Source organism: Bos mutus, chromosome 15 (genome assembly GCF_027580195.1).
Source record: "Bos mutus isolate GX-2022 chromosome 15, NWIPB_WYAK_1.1, whole genome shotgun sequence".
NCBI lineage: Eukaryota > Metazoa > Chordata > Mammalia > Artiodactyla > Bovidae > Bos > Bos mutus.
Genome location: NC_091631.1, coordinates 26,867,717 through 26,887,649, shown reverse-complemented (window position 1 = coordinate 26,887,649; position 19,933 = coordinate 26,867,717). Strand labels below are relative to the sequence as shown.

Genomic DNA, 19,933 nt, shown 5'->3' with positions numbered 1-19,933 from the left:
ATCAGTGCGATGCACTGAAAACTGCAATGCCTGCAGCCAGCACTGATCAACAGAAAGAGTCCAGTTCTTCTCTGAGACAATGCCTGACCTCACATTGCACAACCAACACTTCAAAAGTTGAATGAATCGGGCTGTGAAGTTTTACGTCATGTGCCATATTCACTTGTGCTTTAGCCAACTGACTACCACTTCTTCAAGCATCTCAACAACATTTTGTAGGGAAAATGCTTGTATAACCAACAGAATGCAGAAAATGCTTTCCAGGAGTTAACTGAATCCTGAAGCAAAGCTTTTTATACTTTATACTACAGGAAAAACAAACTTATTTCTCATTGGCAAAAACGTGTTGATGGTAATGGTTCCTGTTTTGTTTGAGAAAGATGTGTTTGAGCCTAGTTACAATGATATAAAATTCAGGATCCAAAACCGTAATTACCTTTACACCAACCTAATATTTAACTTTTTTTCCACTTAGCATGTTTATAATAGTGGGCTTCCCAGGTGGCTCAGGGGTAAAGAATCTGCCTGCAATGCCAGAGATCTGGGTTCAGTCCTTGGGTGGGAAAGATTCCTTGGAGGAGGGCATGGCATCCCACTCCAGTATTCTTGCCTGGAGAAACCCCATGGACAGAGGAACCTGGTGGGCTGTGCTCCATAGGGTCACAAAGAGTCAGACACGACTGAGCAACTAAGCACAGTGCATTTGTAATAGTGACTTTATGGTCTGTGTCTGATAACTTTAACATCTGGGTCATCTCAGAGTTGGCATGTGTGGATAGTCTTTTCCCAAGAGAATGAGTCACGTTTTCCTGGCTTTTTGTGTATTGGGTAGTATTGCACACCCTGGACATTGTGGATGTAGTTTTGTGGAATCTCTGGATTTGGTTGCTTTGCTTCAGATATTAATGTTTTCATTTTAGTTTTCATTTTAGTAGGTAGTTAACTTGGTTAGGCTCAAACTGTCATGCCTGCAGTGGACATTGCCTTACATTTCAGTTCAGTACTCTCATCCTTAGGCACAGCCGCTGTCTGTTGTCTCATGCCTATATGATTTAGGATTCAGATTGAATTTAAAAAAATTTTAAGTTTATTTTTGGTTGTGCTGGGTCTTTGTTGCTGTGCTTGGGCTTTCTCTAGTTGCTGTGAGTGGGGGCTCCTTCGTTGCAGTGCACGGGTTTCACATTGTGATGGCTTCTCTTGTTGTAGAGCATTGGACATGCTTCAGTTGTTGCAGCACACGGGCTCAATAGTTGGGGCTCCCAGGCCCTAGAGTATGTGGGCTTCTGTAGCTGTGGCTCATGAGCTTTACTTGCCCTGCATGTGGCATATGGGATCTTCCCAGATGAGGGTTGAACCTGTGTCCCCTGCATTGGCAGGCAGATTCTTATCCACTCTGCTGCTGCTAAGTCGCTTCAGTCGTGTCTGACTCTGTGCGACCCCATAGAGGTCAGCCCACCAGGCTCCCCCATCCCTGGGATTCTCCAGGCAAGAATACTGGAGTGGGTTGCCATTTCCTTCTCCAATGCAGGAAAGTGAAAAGTGAAAGTGAAGCCGCTCAGTCGTGTCCGACTCTTAGCGACCCCATGGACTGAAGCCCACCAGGCTCCTCCATCTATGGGATTTTCCAGGCAAGAGTACTGGAGTGGGGTGCCATTGCCTTCTCCACTTATCCACTCTACCACCAGGGAACTCCTCAGATTGAATTTACACAGAATTAGGGGTGTCCCATTCTCCAGATTCCTCCATTCTGGTGACCTGGATTGCCTAATTTCTTTTCTCTCGTTCCTCTTGACAGAATGATAATTGTCTTTCTGTTGGTGTTTCACTCTCCGAGCAAAGTAACAAAAAGAGGGCATTTACCCCGAGTGTCACCAGGTTCTGAGTTTATCCCCAAATCTGCCTGCCACTGATCAATCTTTAGAACCCTCGAATAGTAGCTTTTTGCATTTTACCTAGCATCTATAGCAGTTACTTGCAGGAGGACCAGTTTGTTAGGTCAAACTTATATTTTGTTAAACTTTGTTATTCTCTTATATCAAAAGCAGAACTCCTTATGTTTTATTATTATGTATATATTTGCTTTATCTCCTTGGTCTTCCCTGGTAGCTCAGCTGGTAAAGAATCTGCCTGAAATGCAGGAGATCCCGGTTCAATTCCTGGGTTGGGAAGATCCCCTGGAGAAGGGAACAGCTTCCCACTCTAGAATTCTGGCCTGGAGAATTCTACGGACTGTATAATCCATGGGGTTGCAAAGAGTTGGGTACGACTGAGTGACTTTCACTCACTTCACTTTATCTTCTTAGCTGGACCTGAGTTCTAGGCCTGGTATTGCTACTGAGTCTATGAGATTAATGGGTTGGATTAAATATTTTCTAAGGAAAATTTTACACTTCTTAGTGGTTAAGTAGGGATAGGTACAATAGAAATAACCTGTAAATGACATTTTGAAGCAAATTTGTTAACTTACAGGACAACTGCCATAGATCTAAAACTTTTTTTCAGGTTGTTAACTGTTTCCACTTTTGGTGGGAAAACTAATACAGATGAATAATGCCCTAAATCACTCAAGTCCCCTTTATACTCTAAAAATTTTAGAGATCTCAAAGAATTTAGAGTATATCTATTCATAATGTGTGGGTTAACAAAAGACAGCTGAATCTGCACATTTACTTCTGCAGTCAGTCTGTTGTGATATCACAGATCTTACTCTGGAAAACTCAACTATACAATTATGAGAAAATGAGAGTGAAAAAGGGAGATAGCAGCTTAGTAGTATTATGAAAATATTTTTTATCTCACAGACTCTGAAATGGTCTTTTAGGAACCCTCATGTTTCTTGGACCCTGCTTTGATAACTTTTGCCTAAGCCTTTTTGGCTCCAGTGTAATCTACGAGAAGAAAATTGTCTAATGTGTCATTTACAGATTGGTCTGTCATTCTGAAATGAATCTTTAACATTGCCCATCAATATCTTTATAATGATGCATAAAAAGGAGTGTGTGTGCTTACAAATAGATGGATATATCTGTGATTTTCAGATTACAGTGTTGTATAAAAACACTAATATCCAATTAAAAATGATGTAGTAGAAATACACTTATGACTTCTGTGCTTAGAGTTAACAAGTAAGTAGAACACAGAAACCCGTTAGAAGATACTTATGGAACATTAAGATCTTTTAGTGCTTTGGTTCATTTGAAAGGAAGCAGACTCATATTCCACTTGGGTGGGGTTTGTTTATTCATCAGAAATGAGAGCCAGCAATCCTGGTTTTGAATGACTTGATATATTTCTGTAAATGGGCCAGTTTTTGCACATGGACTATGACACAAACATACCATTCACATGCCTTCCTCTATTAGTTTAGTATTTAGACCAACGTGTACCCTTAGTTCTTTGATTCTAATAAACATAACCCAGTTTGAGCATGTACCCTGCAGTAAGAGCAGATTAACTGTCCTACCTATGCGTATCCTTGTGTTCTCCGAAGAGTTGTTTTTCTTTTCTAGTGTGTTCCTCTACATAGGTAGAATCTAGTTTAAATGTTTTGTAGAAAAATTCAGGTTAAGGAAAATGAGCACTCTTTAGAGAAAATGATTGTTCCTAAGAATTTATATAGTTTTTCCCTCAGTGATATGAAAACACTGATCTCTCCACTGGATTACCAAAGACACCCAGATTGTTTCTTGATTCCTCTTTCTTTCATAAGTGTCCTCAGTGGGTTTTGGCTTTTGTTTTTACAGGGAGTTGGCAAAATGGCTTTGGTCTCCACTTAGACCCAAACCCTTAGAAAGCAGAAACCACTTCTCATTTATCTAAAAAAACGTAGTAGGCCCTTCGTAAATATTATGATTTGTTCAGAAAAAAAATTGCCTAGAAATGTCTTGTATTTCATAAAATTTTCCAGTCAAATGTAATAATAATGATTGGAAATAAGCTTTACTGCTTGTTTTCTTGGCTTGAATGTCTTTAAGAGATGATCATACCATCTGTTTAGAATCAGTATTTCAGAGATGAGGAAGAAAGCATTTTGGGTGAGAGACGATAGCTGTAGTTTCCACACAATTACCAAAAGTCATTTTCCATGCCCATTGCCCCAGCAAGGCCATACCAGTACTCATCTCACTGAGTACCCGTGCTTTCTCATTGTCTTGGAATCAAATGGAGATGCTGAGTTTTTTCTTTTAAAAGTTTTCCACCAGCTCATCCCAGGGCTCAGTAACCTATTCAGTTTACTGAATTAATTTTGTATCTTCTCCCCATTAAAATTTTACCTAGTATATGACTTGGGAAAAGGACCGTTTAGTTAAGAATTTTGTTATAGAAAACCATGAAAACCATATTCTTGACACTGGATAAAGACTTAAGAGAGAAGGGCACATACATTCATAGTGCGGTGATAGTGTGTGAATGCAAACATGTGCAGGCAGATATATGTTCATTGTGGGGGTAGGATTTCACATTTTATCTGAAAGCAAATTCTGGCAGGATATTTGAATTAAAAGGGAGGCAGAGTTAAGTTTAAAGCATGATTTTATAGGTTTAAAAAGGAAATATTTTATGGAAAGATAAATAAGCAAACTTAATTTAGCAGACTTAATTGATTCTTTGGTAGAATGTATCTGGGATTTGTTTTATGAAATGAAGATTCAGTAAAATTGAGTTTTTTGAAGTGCAGTTCTATCACTTTTTTAAAAAATGAATTTTGTGTTTTAGAGTAGTTTTATATTTACAGAAAAATGGTGCAGAAAGTACCGAAAGCTGCCCCTCCCATTTCTTTTGTTGTTAACATCTGTGTTAGAGTGGCACATTTGTTACTGTTGTTGAATCAATAGGATTCACTCTATTGTATAATCCTGAGTTTTGACAAATGCATAACGTTTTCACCTTTACAGTGTCATACAAAATCGCTTCACCGGCCTAAAAATCTCCCACAGTTCACCTGTTTATCCTTTTCTCCTTCCCTCATAACACCTGGCAACTGCAGGTTTCCACAGTTTTGCGTTTTTTCAGAATGTAACATCAGTTCAGTTCAGTTGTTCAGTCGTGTCCGACTCTGATCCAGTGGACTGCAGCACGCCAGGCTTCCCTGTCCATGACCAAGTCCTGGAGCTTGCTCAAACTCATGTCCATCAAGTCAGTGATGCCATCCAACCATCTTATCCTCTGTCGTCCACTTCTCCTCCTGCCTTCCATCTTTCCCAGTATCATTTTCCAGTGAGTCAGTTCTTTGGATCACGTGGCCAAAGTATTGGAGTTTCAGCTTCAGTATAACAGTCCTTCCAATGAATATTCAGGACTGAGTTCCTTTAGGACTGACTGATCAGATCTCCTTGCAGTCCAAGGGACCCTCAAGAGTCTTCTCCAGCACCCCAGTTCAAAAGCATCAGTTCTTCAGTGCTCAGCTTTCTTTATAGTCAAACTCTCACATCCATACATGACTACTGAAAAAACCATAGCCTTGACTAGACAGACTTTTGTTGGCAAAGTAATTTCTCTGCTTTTTAATATGCTGTCTAGGTTTGTCATAACTTTTCTTCCAAGGAGCAAGTGTCTTTTAGTTTCATGGCTGTAGTCACCATCTGCAGTGATTTTGGAGCCCAAGAAAATAAAGTCTGTCACTGTTTCCATTGTTTCCCCATCTGTTTGCCATGAAGTGATGGGACTGGATGCCATAATCTTCATTTTTTGAATGTTGAGTTTTAAGTCAACTTTTTCACTCTTTCATTTTCATCAAGAGCCTCTTTAGTTCTTCTTTGCTTTCTGCAATAAAGGTAGTGTCATCTGAATATCTGAGGTTATTGATATTTCTCCCGGCAATCTTGATTCCAGCTTGTGCTTCATCCAGCCCAGCTTTTTGCATGATGTACTCTGCATATAAGTTAAATAAACAGGGTGACAATATACATCTTTGATGTACTCCATTCCCAATTTGGGACCAGTCTGTTGTTCAATGTCCGGTTCTAACTGTTGCTTTTTGACCTGCGTACAGATTTCTCAGGAGGCAGGTAAGATGGTCTGGTGTTCCATCTCTTGAAGAATTTTCCACAGTTTGTTGTGGTCCACATAGGCAAAGGCTTTGGCGTACTCAGTAAAGCAAAAGCAGATGTTTTTCTGGAATTCTCTTGCTTTTTCTATGATCTAATGGATGGCAATTTGATCTCTGGTTTTTCTGCCTTTTCTAAATCCATCTGGAACATCTGGAAGTTCTTGGTTCATGTACTGTTGAAGCCTGGCTTGGAGAATTTTGAGCATTACCTTGCTAGTATGTGAGATGAGTGCAATTATGCAGTAGTTTGAACATTCTTTGGCATTGCCTTTCTTTGGGATTGGAATGAAAACTGACCTTTTCCAGTTTTATGGCCACTGCTGAGTTTTCCAAATTTTATGTTGTATTGAGTGCAGCACTCAGTGTAACAATGTAACATAGGAATGTAACATAGTTGGGATGATATAAGATGTAGCTTTTTCAGATTGGTTTCTTTTACTTCATTTCAGTTCAGTTCAGTCTCTCAGTCCTGTCAGACTCTTTGTGACCCCATGAATCACGGCAGGCCAGGCCTGTCTGTCCATCACCAACTCCAGGAGTTCATTCAAACTCGTGTCCATTGAGTCGGTGATGGCATCCAGCCATCTCATCCTCTGTCATCCCCTTCTCCTCCTACCCCCAATCCCTCCCAGCATCAGGGTCTTTTCCAATGAGTCAACTCTTCGCATGAGATGGCCAAAATATTGGAGTTTCACCTTCAGCATCATTCCTTCCAAAGAAATCCCAGGACTGATCTCCTTTAGGATGGACTGGTTGGATCACCTTGCAGTCCAAGGGACTCTCAAGAGTCTTCTCCAACACCACAGTTCAAAAGCATCAATTCTTCGGCACTCAGCTTTCTTCACAGTCCAACTCTCACATCCATACATGACCACTGGAAAAACCATAGCCTTGACTAGACAGACCTTTGTTGGCAAAGTAATATCTCTCTTTTTCAATATGCTATCTAGGTTGGTCATAACTTTTCTTCCAAGGAGTAAGCGTCTTTTAATTTCATGGCTGCAGTCACCATCTGCAGTGATTTTGGAGCCCAAAAAGTAAAGTCTGACACTTTTCCACTGTTTCCCCATCTATTTCCCATGAAGTGATGGGACCAGATGCCATGATCTTCGTTTTCTGAATGTTGAACTTAGCTCTATTCATTTAAGGTTCCTCCATGTCTTCTCATAGCTTTTCATAGCTCATTTCTTCCTTTTTTCTTTTTGCTGAATAATGCTCCATTGTTATTGGATATGCCACAGTTTATCTTTTAACCTTTTGAGGTATATTTTGGTTGCTTCCAAGTTTTAGCAGTTTTGAATAAAACTGTTGTAGACATTTATGTTTAGGTCTGTGTGAACACAAGTTTTCAGCTCATCCGGGTTAATATCTAGGAACACAGTTTTTAGATCATTTAGTAAACCTATGTTTAATTTTGTGAGGAACTGCCAGACCATCTTCTAAAATGGCTATACCGTTTTGCATTGCCATCAATCAACCATGAGTGAAAGTTCCTGTTGCTCCACATCCTTGCAAACATTTAGTATTGTGAGTATGTGCAATTTAAACCATTTTAATAGTCGTGTGAGGTGAAGTGAAGTGAAGTCGCTCAGTCGTGTCCGACTCTTTGCGATCCCATGGACTGTAGCCTATCAGGCTCCTCTGTCCATGGAATTCTCCAGGCAAGAATACTGGAGTGGGTTGCCATTTCCTCCTCCAGGGGATCTTCCCAACCCAGGGATCGAACCCAGGTCTCCTGCATTGCAGGCAGACGCTTTACCGTCTTGAGCCACCAGGGAAGCCCCAATAGTTGTGTAGTGGTATCTAATTGTTGTTTGAGTTACAGTTCCCTGATGACTTATTATAGTGAGAATCTTTTCATATCCTTATTTACTTTATTATGCTTTTTATATGCCCTACATCTTCTTTGATGAGGTTACAGTTCAGATTGTTTGCCTATTTTTTAATTTGGTTGTTTATTTTTCTGTTGTTGAGTTTTTAGAGTTCTTTGCACAAAATCCCATGGATGGAGGAGCCTGGTAGGCTGCAGTCCATGGGGTCGCGAAGAGTCGTACACGACTGCGCGACTTCACTTTCACTTTTCACTTTCATGCATCGGAGAAGGAAATGGCAACCCACTCCAGTGTTCTTGCCTGGAGAATCCCAGGGACGGGGGAGCCTGGTGGGCTGCCATCTGTGGGGTTGCACAGAGTCAGACACGACTGAAGCGACTTAGCAGCAGCAGCACATTTTGTATTCTGTTCCTTTATCAGATAATTGGTTTTCAAATATTTTCTCCCAGTCTGTGGCTTCTCTTTTCATTTTACTAATAGTCATTTTTGCAGAGCACAAGTTTTAATTTTAATGAAGTCCAGCTTAACAGTTTCTTCCTTCATGGCTCATTGGTGATGTATGTAGAAAATCAGGAGAAGGCAATGGCACCCCACTCCAGTACTCTTGCCTGGAAAATCCCGTGGACGGAGGAGCCTATTAGGCTGCAGTCCATGGGGTCGCTAAGAGTTGGACACGACTGAGCGACTTCACTTTCACTTTTTACTTTCATGCATTGGAGAAGGAAATGGCAACCCACTCCAGTGTTCTTGCCTGGAGAATCCCAGGGACGGGGGAGCCTGGTGGGCTGCCATCTATGGGGTTACACAGAGTCGGACACGACTGAAGCGACTTAGCAGCAGAAGCAGCAGTAGAAAATCATCTCCGAGCCTAAGGCTACCTGGATTTTCTCCACTGTTATCCTTTAAAAGTTGTGTAGTTGTAGTAACTTTTATTTCACATTTAGATATGTGATTGATTTTGAGTTAATTTTTGTGAGACGTATAAATCTGTATCTAAATTCTTTATTTTGTTTTTGTTCGTTTGTATGTGAGTGTCCAGTGGTTCCAGCACCCTTTGGTGAAAAGGCTACCCTTTCTCCATTGAATTGTTTTTATTCCTTTCTCAAAGATTAGTTGGGGACCATATTTCTGGGCTCTGTATTCTGTTCTGTTGATTTGTCTGTCTCTTCTTTTGCCCATACCCAACTGTCTTCATTACTGTAGCTTTATAGTAAGTCTTGACAGAAGATGCCCATGGATGGAGGAGCCTGGTGGGCTGCAGTCCATGGGGTCGCGACTGAGCGACTTCCCTTTCACTTTTCACTTTCACGCATTGGAGAAGGAAATGGCAACCCACTCCAATGTTTGTGCCTGGAGAATCCCAGGGACAGTGGAGCTTGGTGGGCTGCCGTCTATGGGGTCGCACAGAGTCGGACACGACTGAAGCAATGCAGCAGCAGCAGTGTCAGTCTTCCTACTTTGTACTTTTGTTGGTGACTCTGGGTTTTTTGCTTTTCTCTTTAAACTTTATAATCGGTTTGTTGATATCCACAAAATAATTTGCTGAAATGTTGCTAAATCTGTAGATCAAGTTGGGAAAAATTGATATATCTTACTAGTATCTTCCTCTCCATGAACATGGATATTCTCCATTTTGGGCGGTGTCTCCTTTGACTACTTTCTTTGGATTTTTGTAGTTGCCTTCTTGTAGCTCTTCTACATAATTTGTTAGATTTATACCTAAGTATTTTATACTTTCACGCTAATATAATCGATGCTGTGTTTTTAATTTCAAATTCCCATTATCCTTTGTTGTTATGTAAGAAAGCAGTTGACTTTTGTGTATTAAAACTGTGTCATGCAACCTTGCTCTTAATAATCACCTATTAGTTCTAGGAGGTTTTAGATTGGTTTTTTGGGTTTTTTTTGTTGTTGTTGTTGATTCTTTGGAATCTTCTGCATAGACAGTCATACCGTCTGTAAACAAAGATGATTTCATTTCTTCTTTCCCAGTATATATATCTTTTATTTCCTTTTCTTCCCTTATTGCTTAGCTAGGACTTTCAGTACATGCAGTGGTGAAAGTGGGGAACATCCTTGTGTTGTTCTCCAGCATAGGAGGAAAGCATCTGGCTTCTCACCATTAAATATTTTGGCAAATATTAGTAGGTTTCTTGGCAAGTATTCTTTACTAAATTGATGAAGTTCTTCTTTACTTCTAGTTGAATTTTGTTGCATGCTTTTTCAGTACCTATTGATATGGTTATGTGGTTTTTTTGTTTAGCCTGGTTGATGTGGTGAATCCATTAATTGATTATTGAAAGCTGAACCTTTGTCTTATATACTTGGAATACAGTTCATTTGGCCATGGTATAATTCTTTATATATATAGATGATTTGATTTGCCAATATTTTGTTGGGGATTTTGCACCTATGTTTGTGAGAAATATTGGTTTGTAATTTTCCTTTCTAGTGATGTCTTTGATTTTGATGTGAGGATGATGCTGGCCTCATAGAATGAGTTAGGAAGTTCTTCTGGAACTTTTGGGAGAGATTTTCAAAAAATGGTATTATGTCTTATTTAAATGTTTGGTAAAATCCATCAGTAAAACCATCAGGATTGGTGCTTTACGTTTTTGAAGGTTATTAATTATTGATTTAATTTCTTATATATAAGAAATTGTATATATATATATATATAAAATCTACCATAACTACCAAAACTCACACTGGGAGAAATAGATAATCTGAATAGACATACATATATACATATATGTGTGTGTATATATATATACTATTTCTCCTACTGTGAGGTGTGTGTGCGTGTGTGTAGACCTGTGTGGATTTTCTATTTCTCCTACTGTGAGTTATGGTAGATTGTCTTTCATGGAGTTGATCTGTTTCTTCTAAGTTATCAAATTTATGGGCATAGAGTTTTTTTTTTATGTTTTTATTTTTTTAACTTTACAATATTGTATTGGTTTTGCCATATATCAAAATGAATCCGCCACAGGTATACATGTGTTCCCCATCCTGAACCCTTCTCCCTCCCCATACCATCCCTCTGGGTCGTCCCAGTGCACCAGCCCCAAGCATCCAGTATCATGCATCGAACCTGGACTGGAGACTTGTTTCATATATGATATTACACATGTTTCAATGCCATTCTCCCAAATCATCCCACCCTCTCCCTATCCCACAGAGTCCAAAAGACTGTTCAATACATCAGTCTCTTTCGCTGTCTCATATACAGGGTTATCATTACCATCTTTCTAAATTCCACATATATGCGTTAGTATACTGTATTGGTGTTTTTCTTTCTGGCTTACTTCACTCTGTATAATAGGCTGCAGTTTCATCCACCTCATTAGAACTGATTCAAATGTATTCTTTTTAATGGCTGAGTAATACTCCATTGTGTATATGTACCACAGCTTTCTTATCCATTCATCTGCTGATGGTTTTTATAATATTTTAAATTATTCTTTTAATGTCTGTGAGATGATTGTGATGATCCTTCTTTCATTTCTCATATTAGTAGTTTCTGTCTTTTCTCTTGGTTGGCCTGGCTAGAAGTTTATCCATATTGACCTTTTCAAAAACATAGCTTTTGGTTTCATTTACGTTGTGATTTTCTTCATGTAATTTATTCTGTTTGGAGTTCTCTAACTTCTTGAATTGGTAGATTTATTTTGCCTAATTTGGAAAATTTGTAACCATTATTTCTACAAGTACTTTTCATTTTTGCCCACTTTCTACTTTCCTCCTGGTACTTGATGATACAAATTGGTATCATTCTGCAGATTCCTGCGATTCTGTTCATTTGTATCTCTGTTGTTTAAACTGGGTAGTTTCTATTGTTCTGTCTTACAGATTAAAGATTCTTTTCTTTGTTTCCTACATTCTTCTTTTGAGCTCATTCATTGAGTTTTTTAATTTCAGTTCTTAGGTTTTCACTTTCTGTATTGAGATTTTCTATTTTTTTTTGTCAAGATGTTCTGTTTTGTTTCAAGCATGTTCTTAATTTCTTTTTTCAAATTAGTTTTTATTGGAGTGTAGTTTATTTACAGTGTTGTGTTAGTTTCTGCTGTACAGCATAGTGAATCAGTTATACATATATCCACTCATTTTAAGATTCTATTCCCATATAGGTTCTTAATTTCTATTGAAGCATTTTTGTGATAGCTACTCTCAGATCTTTGTCAGATAATTATATTTTCTGTTTGTCTCAAGTGTTGGCATTTGTTGATTATCCTTTTTTATTTACTTGACATCTTTGTAGTTCTTAATATCATGAGTGATTTTTCATTGAAACTTGTACATTTGGGGTATTATATTATGAGTCTCTGGATCTTATTTAAATCTTCTATTTTACCTGACTTCCTCTGACACCTCTGGTAGAGGAAGGAAGAGCAACCATCTCATTACTGCCAAGTTGCGGTAGAAGTCCAAGTTCCCCAAGAAGCTTCCGTTGACACCCATGTGGCAGAGGTGTGTGTGTGTGAGAGAGAGAGAGAGAGAGAGGGGGAGTGTTTCTGTGTGTGTGTGCACACGCAAAAGGAGTTGATAGTGTTGATTAAGGGTGGGAGTTCTAACTGCCCGTGTAGATGATAGGGTGGTTTCAACACCACTGCATAGTAGTGAAAGCTCTCTCTACTTGGCTGCCTCTGATATTACCCAGTAGGGAGGTAGAGGGTTACATTGTTATGCTGTTAGCAAGGCTCCAGGCTCCCCTTGTGGTGTGGCTTGGCTAGTTACTGTTTGGATGGGTTGAAAACACCAGGTCCCTACTTGGGTTTCTCCAAAATCTGTGGGTTATTAGAGCACCTTTAGTTTAGCTTGGTAAGGATGGAAATCTTTTCTCTGTGGATTTGCTTATTTTGGAAATTTCATATAAATGGGAGTCTGTGGCCTTTTAAAACTGGCTTTTTTTCAATTAGTATAATGTTTTCAGGATTCATCCATGTTGTAGCATATATCAGTACTTCACTTGTTACTGCCAAATAGTATTCCTTTGAATATCCACCACATTTTATTTATCTAGTCATCAGATAGTGCACGTTTGGCTTGACTTCATTGTTTGGCTATTATGAGTACTGCTGCTCTAACAGTCATATTCACATTTTTGTATGGACATGTTTTTAACTCTGTTGGGTGCAACTCTGGGTCCTAAGGTAACTCTGTGTTGAACATTTTGAAAACTGTTTCTTTATTATTGTTTTTAATTCAATTCAATATCAGTCTAATTTCTAATTCCAGTAGGGCTTTTAAAAAGAGTTGAGTTGTTTTTTTGGCTGTGGTGTGTCTTCCTTCTTGTGTGCAGGCTTTCTCTAGCTGCAGCGAGCCAGGGCTACTCACTCGCTGCGCTGTGCAGGCCTCTCATCGTGGTGCCCTCTCTTGTTGCGGAGCACGGGCTCTAAGGCGCACGGGCTTCAGTAGCTGTGGCTTGTGGGCTCCAGAGCATGGCTCAGTAGTTGTGGCGCATAAACTTAGCTGCTCTGAGGCATGAAGGGACCAGAGATTGAACCAGTGTTCCTTGCCTTACAAGGCAGGTTCTTAACCACTGAAACACCAAGGAAACCCCCTTTTTTTGTTATTAACTTGTGTCATATTGCATTGTGGTATCAGGAAAGAGGCCTGAGATATTTTATAGTGTCTTTTAGAAAGAACTGTTCCCAGACTTTAGATTTATTTCTAATCTGCATTTTGCTTACATCTGTATTCATTCCATTAAAATGACAGATGCTGATAATTAAATCACTCAAGAGATCTATAAGTTACATGAGTATTAAAGTGCTTTAAACCACTCACATATGAAATATTGTGCATGTTGTTATTCAGTCATAACTTTTATATTCATAAATTTACCTGTATTTTTAATTATTTAGAAAAAAGAAAGTGAGTGCCTGCAATTAAAAATTTTGGTGCTTCGAAATGAACTGGAAAGACAGAAGAAAGCTTTGGGACGGGAGGTAGTCTTGCTGCATAAAGAACAAATTGCATTACAGGACAAAGGTGAGTGAAAATACCTTACAAACTGCCTAGCCTCCACATTCAGTAATTTTCCTTTTTCACCGTGGGCTTAAATAGTCATCTTTATAAGTTTACTAAAACAAATTAAAAAAAATTTTTGAAGTATTTTGAAATTGGTGAAAAAAGTGTACATATGCACACACACACACACTTCACATTTTCAAATTGAACACACCTGCGTAAGCAGAATCTCCTGTCAGGAAACAGGCATTATAAGGACCCTGGAACCCCAGAGGCTTCATGTTCTCTTCCATTCGTGGCATCTCTAGCCAGACATCCTGCTACCTTAACTCCATATACCATAGGTTGAGTTTGCCTGATTTTGAACTGTATACAATAGGAGTATATAATATGTACATTTTATGTGTTGGCTTTCAACATTTTTGTAAGATTCATCCCTACCTGAACGTAATGTAGTCTTAGTTATTTTAACTGCTGATAGTATTCCACTGTACGAATATGAATTTATTTAATCTTGCTTTTGGCATTTCATTAATTTCTAGTTTGGGACTATAACAAATAATGCTTCCTTGAATGGTATAGTACATGTTTCTTAAAGGACATTTTTAAAATGCATTTCTTTCGGCTATAAACCCAGGAGCAGAATTACATAGCCATAGGATACGTGTATCTTCAGCTTTAGTAGGTTGTGTCCAAAAGTTTTCCAAAGTAGTTTTGCCAGTTTGTGTCTTTTCCATCCAGCAGTGTATCCTGCATCCTTGTCGGTGTTTGATACTTTCTGTTTTTGTATTTTAGCTTTCCTGGTGGGTATGTTGTAGCGTCCTCTTGGAATTTTAATTTTTCTTTCCCTTAAGACTAATGAAGTTGAACACTATTTTGTGTTTCTTACTGATTGGGAATACTCCTTTGAAGCATCTGTTAAAGTAACCCCCCACCCTGCTTTTTTAAAAATTGGTTTGCGTAATTTTTTGTGTTTTTTATAATTTTTAAAATTTATTTATACTGTAAGCTAATTATATATTTATAATTCAGTTTATACTATAATCCAGTATTCTTGCCTGGAAAATGCCATGGACAGAGGAGCCTGATGGGCGACAGTGGGTTTGCAAAGAGTCAGACACGACTGAGCGACTGAGTGCACACGCACATAATTAAACTGACTCTATTCTAATTATTTTATGACATAAGAAAATTATAAAAAGTTTTTTAAACAGCTCTGCTACTTCTGCTGCTAAGTTGCCTCAGTCATGTCGGACTCTGTGCGACCCCATAGACAGCAGCCCACCAGGCTCCCCTGTCCCTGGGATTCTCCAGGCAAGAATACTGGAGTGGGTTGCCATTTCCTTCTCCAATGCACGAAAATGAAAAGTGAAGTCACTCAGTTGTGTCCAACTCCTAGCGACCCCATGGACTGCAGCCTACCAGGCTCCTCCGTCCATGGGATTTTCCAGGCAAGAGTACTGGAGTGGGTTGCCATTGCTTTCTATGTTCAACAGTCTATTAAACAGCTCTATTGAGATTTAATTCATATACCAAGCAGGTCATTTAAAAGTGTATAAATCAGTGTTTTGGTGTTTATTCATAGGGTTGTACAATGATCACAATATGTCTCTTCTAAAAGAAACTGTGTACCCATTAAACATTGATCCACATGCCCCCTTTCACAAATCTTAAGTGAGCACTGATTTGTTTTCTTTTTCTATAAATTTGTCTTTTCTGTACAATTTTTATAAATGGAATCATACAATATGTGGTCTTTTGTAATCAACTTTTTTCATTTAATGTAATATTTCAAGGTTCATTCATGTTGTAGCATGCATCACTACTTCTGTTTTTAAAATAAAATTTAGTTACATGGGTATACTACATGTTATTTGTACATCCGTCCATTGATGAAAATTTGGATTGTTTCCATTTTTTGCCCTTCTGAATAATGCTTCTGTGAACATTCATATCTAAGTTTCTGTAGGGAAGTATGTTTTTATTTCTCTCGAATATACCTGAGAGTAGAGTTGCTAAATCCTATGGTAACTGCAGTACTTCAGACTTTTACATTATTATTGTATTTGTTATGGTGATCTTTGATGTACAGTTGTAATTGTTTAGGGACACCACAAATCACACCCATATAAGACAATAAACTTAATAAATGTTATGTATGTTCTGTTTTACTGACTAGCCATTTCCCTTTGTCCCTCCCCTGGAGTCTTCCTATTCCCTGAGCCACAATAATACTGAAATTAAGTTAGTTAATAACCTGACAGTAACCTCTAAATGTTCAAGTGAAAGGAAGAATCGTATGTCTGTCACTTTAAATCAAAAGTTAAACATGATTATGTTTAGTGAGGAAAGCATGTTGAAAGCCAAGATAGGCTGAAAGCTAGGCTCTTGAGCCAAACAGCCAAGCTGTGAATGCAAACAAAAGTTCTTGAAGGAAATTAAAAGTGCTACTTCATTGAGTACATGGATGATAAAAAGTTAAATAGTTGTATTGCTGATATAGAGAAAGTTTTAGACTAAGGTCTGCTTAGAAGGTCAAATCAGTCACAATATTCAATTAAGCCAGAGCCTAATCCAGAGTACTCTTGCCTGGAAAATCCCATGGGCGGAGGAGACTGGTAGACTGCAGTCCATGGGGTCATGAAGAGTCAGACACGACTGAGCGACTTGACTTTCACTTTTCACTTTCATGCATTGGAGAAGGAAATGGCACCCCACTCCAGAGTTCTTGCCTGGAGAATCCCAGGGACGGGGGAGCCTGGTGGGCTGCCGTCTATGGGGTCGCACAGAGTCGGACACGACTGAAGCGACTAAACAGCAGCAACAGCAGTAATCCAGAGCAGGGCTCTAACTCCCTTCAATTCTTTGAGGGCTGAGAGAGGTGAGGAAGCTGCAGAAGAAATGTTTGATGCTAGCAGAGACTACTCCATTAAGTTAAGGGAAGAGGCTGTCTCCGAAATATAGAAGTGCAAGGTGAAACAGCAAGTACTGATGTAGAAGCTGCAGCAAGTCATCAAGAAGATTTGGTTAGATAATGAATGAAGGTGGCGACACTAAACAGCAGATTTTTTAGTGAAAACAAAACATCCATATTTAATAAGATGCCTTCTAGGATTTTCATAGCTAAAGAAGAGAAGTCAATGCCTAGCTTTAAAGAACAGGCTGACTCTCTTGTTAGGAGCTAACACAGCTGGTGACTTTAAGTCAAAGCCAGTGCTCATTTACCGGTGTTGGAGAAGACTCTTGAGAGTCCCTTGGACTGCAAGGAGATCCAACCAGTCCATTCTGAAGGAGATCGGCCCTGGGATTTCTTTGGAAGGAATAATGCTAAAGCTGAAACTCCAGTACTTTGGCCACCTCATGCGAAGAGTTGACTCATTGGAAAAGACTCTGATGCTGGGAGGGATTGGGGGCAGGAGGAGAAGGGGACGACAGAGGATGAGATGGCTGGATGGCATCACTGACTCGATGGACGTGAGTCTGGGTGAACTCCGGGAGTTGGTGATGGATAGGGAGGCCTGGCATGCTGCGATTCATGGGGTCGCAAAGAGTTGGACACGACTGAGCAACTGAACTGAACTGAAGCTCAAACTACCACACAATTGCACTCATCTCACATGCTTGTAAAGTAATGCTCAAAATTCTCCAAGCCAGGCTTCAGCAATATGTGAACCATGAACTTCCAGATGTTCAAGCTGGTTTTAGAAAAGGCAGAACTAGAGATCAAATTGCCAACATCTGCTGGATCATCGAAAAAACAAGAGAGTTCCAGAAAAACATCTATTTCTGCTTTATTGACTATGCCAAAGCCTTTGACTGTGTGGATCACAATAAACTGTGGAAAATTCTGAAAGAGATGGGAATACCAGACCACCTGACCTTCCTCTTGAAAAATCTGTATGCAGGTCAGGAAGCAACAGTTAGAACTGGACATGGAACAACAGACTGGTTCCAAATAGGAGAAGGAACATGTCAAGGCTGTATATTGTCACTGTGCTTATTTAACTTATATGCAGAGTACATCATGAGAAACAACTGGATTGGAGGAAGCACAAGCTGGAATCAAGATTGCTGAGAGAAATATCAGTAACCTCAGATACGCAGATGACACCACCCTTATTGCAGAAAATGAAGAAGAACTAAAGAGCCTCTTGATGAAAGAGGAGAGTGAAAAAGTTGCCTTAAAGCTCAACATTCAGAAAACAAAGATCATGGCATCCACTCCCATCACTTCGTGGCAAATAGATGGAGAAACAGTGGAAACTGTGGCAGACTTTATTTTTGGGGGGGCTCCAAAATCACTGCAGATGGTGACTGCAGCCATGAAATTAAAAGACGCTTGCTGCTTGGAAGGAAAGTTATGAACCTAGACAGCATATTAAAAAGCAGAGACATTGCTTTGCCAACAAAGGTCCGTCTAGTCAAGGCTGTGGTTTTTCCAGTAGTCATGTATTGGACTATAAAGAAAGTTGAGTCCAGTGGAATTGATGCTTTTGAACTGTGGTGTTGGAGAAGACTCTTTGAGAGTCCCTTGGACTGCAAGGAGATCCAACCAGTCCATCCTAAAGGAGATCAGTCCTGAATGTTCATTGGAAGGACTGATGCTGAAGCTGAAACTCCAATATTTTGGCCACCTGATGCGAAAAGCTGACTCATTTGAAAAGACCCTGATGCTGGGAAAGATTGAAGGCGAGAGGAGAAGGAGACGACAGAGGATGAGATGGCTGGATGGCATCACTGACTCAATGGACATGAGTTTGAGTAAACTCCGGGAGTTGGTGATGGACAGGGAGGCCTGGCGTGCTGCAGTCTGTGGGGTTGCAAAGAGTGGGACACAACTGAGCAACTGAACTGAACTGAAATCCTAGGACCCTTAAGAATTATGCAAAATCTACTCTTCCTGTGCTCTATAAATGGAAAAAGAAAGCCTAGAAGACAGCACCTACCTCTGTATACAATATAGTGTACTGAATATTTTATGCCTACTGTTGAGACGTATTGCTTAGGAGAGAAGATTTCTTTCAAAATATTACTGCTCATTTACTTTCAAAATATTACTGCTCATTGATAGTACCTGGTCACATGAGAGATCTGCAGTTGTTGCAGAAATAGCCAGAGAACTTGAATTAGAAGTGAAGGCTGAAGATGTGATTGAATTGCTACAAGCTCATGATAAAAACTTAGATAAGGTGTTACTTTTTATAGATGGGCCAAGAAAGTGGTTTCTTGAGGTGGAAACTGCTCCTGGTGAAGATGCTGTGAAGATTGTTGAAATGACAACAAAGGACTTAAAATATTGTGTAAACTTAGTTGATAAGCAGCAGGGTTTTTTTCTCTTCTCTCAGAAACCACTATCCTGGGCTGCCTGTTACCCAGAAACTGAGACTTGCCGCATATACTTTTGTATGATTTCTATTTTAGTTGTTTATAGTGGGAGGGTAAATCTGATACATGCTAATCCATCATTCAGAAACAATAGTCTTTTTTCTGTGCTTTCTCACCTCTTTGCTTGTTATAAGAACATTGCTTCTCTCTGCTTGGTTCAGTTATTTTGTTTCTTCAAAGACATGCTTAAATATGACCTCTCTTTTGAGGCTTTCTTCTGCTTCTTCCAGAAATTTCTTTATCCCTCTTCTGTATCCCCATAGTATTTTTGATGTTGCCTTATTTTACCAATTAGTACGTTTGAACTTTGAGGGCAGAAACTTGTCATTTTTATATTAGCTTCCTTCTTATTGCCTAGGTTAGTGCCTTATATGGCACCCAGGGAGCATTAGCATAGAGTGAGGCTCTGAGTGGCTCGTGTCTAGGTCATGTGCATTACATATAGGACATGAATTCTCTGTCCTTAGTTTATCTGCACTGCATCTTTTTTTTTTTGGCTTCCTGTTTGTCTTCACTGTATTTCAGACCATTGAGATTGGTAGATAAATGAAATGTAATGGCAAACAAAATCTACTGTATTGGGAATGTATTTGGAATGTGAATAAAATAGGCCATGGCTAACAAGTTTAAAATTTTTGATCTATATAAAATACAGTTTGGGAATAATAATCTTGAATAAAGAATAATTAATCTT

General features: G+C 39.3%; 1 protein-coding gene across 4 annotated transcripts in view; it reads left to right on the top strand.

The window, feature by feature from the left end:
- The window catches only part of UVRAG (UV radiation resistance associated), a 332,821-nt gene that overhangs the window by 152,752 nt on the left and 160,136 nt on the right, over positions 1-19,933 (top strand). For all 4 annotated transcript variants that reach the window (XM_070383686.1, XM_005902497.2, XM_070383687.1 and 1 more), the window contains one exon: positions 13,749-13,875. In XM_070383686.1, the coding sequence (XP_070239787.1) occupies positions 13,749-13,875 (127 nt within the window). The remainder of the gene's footprint in view (positions 1-13,748; positions 13,876-19,933) is intronic.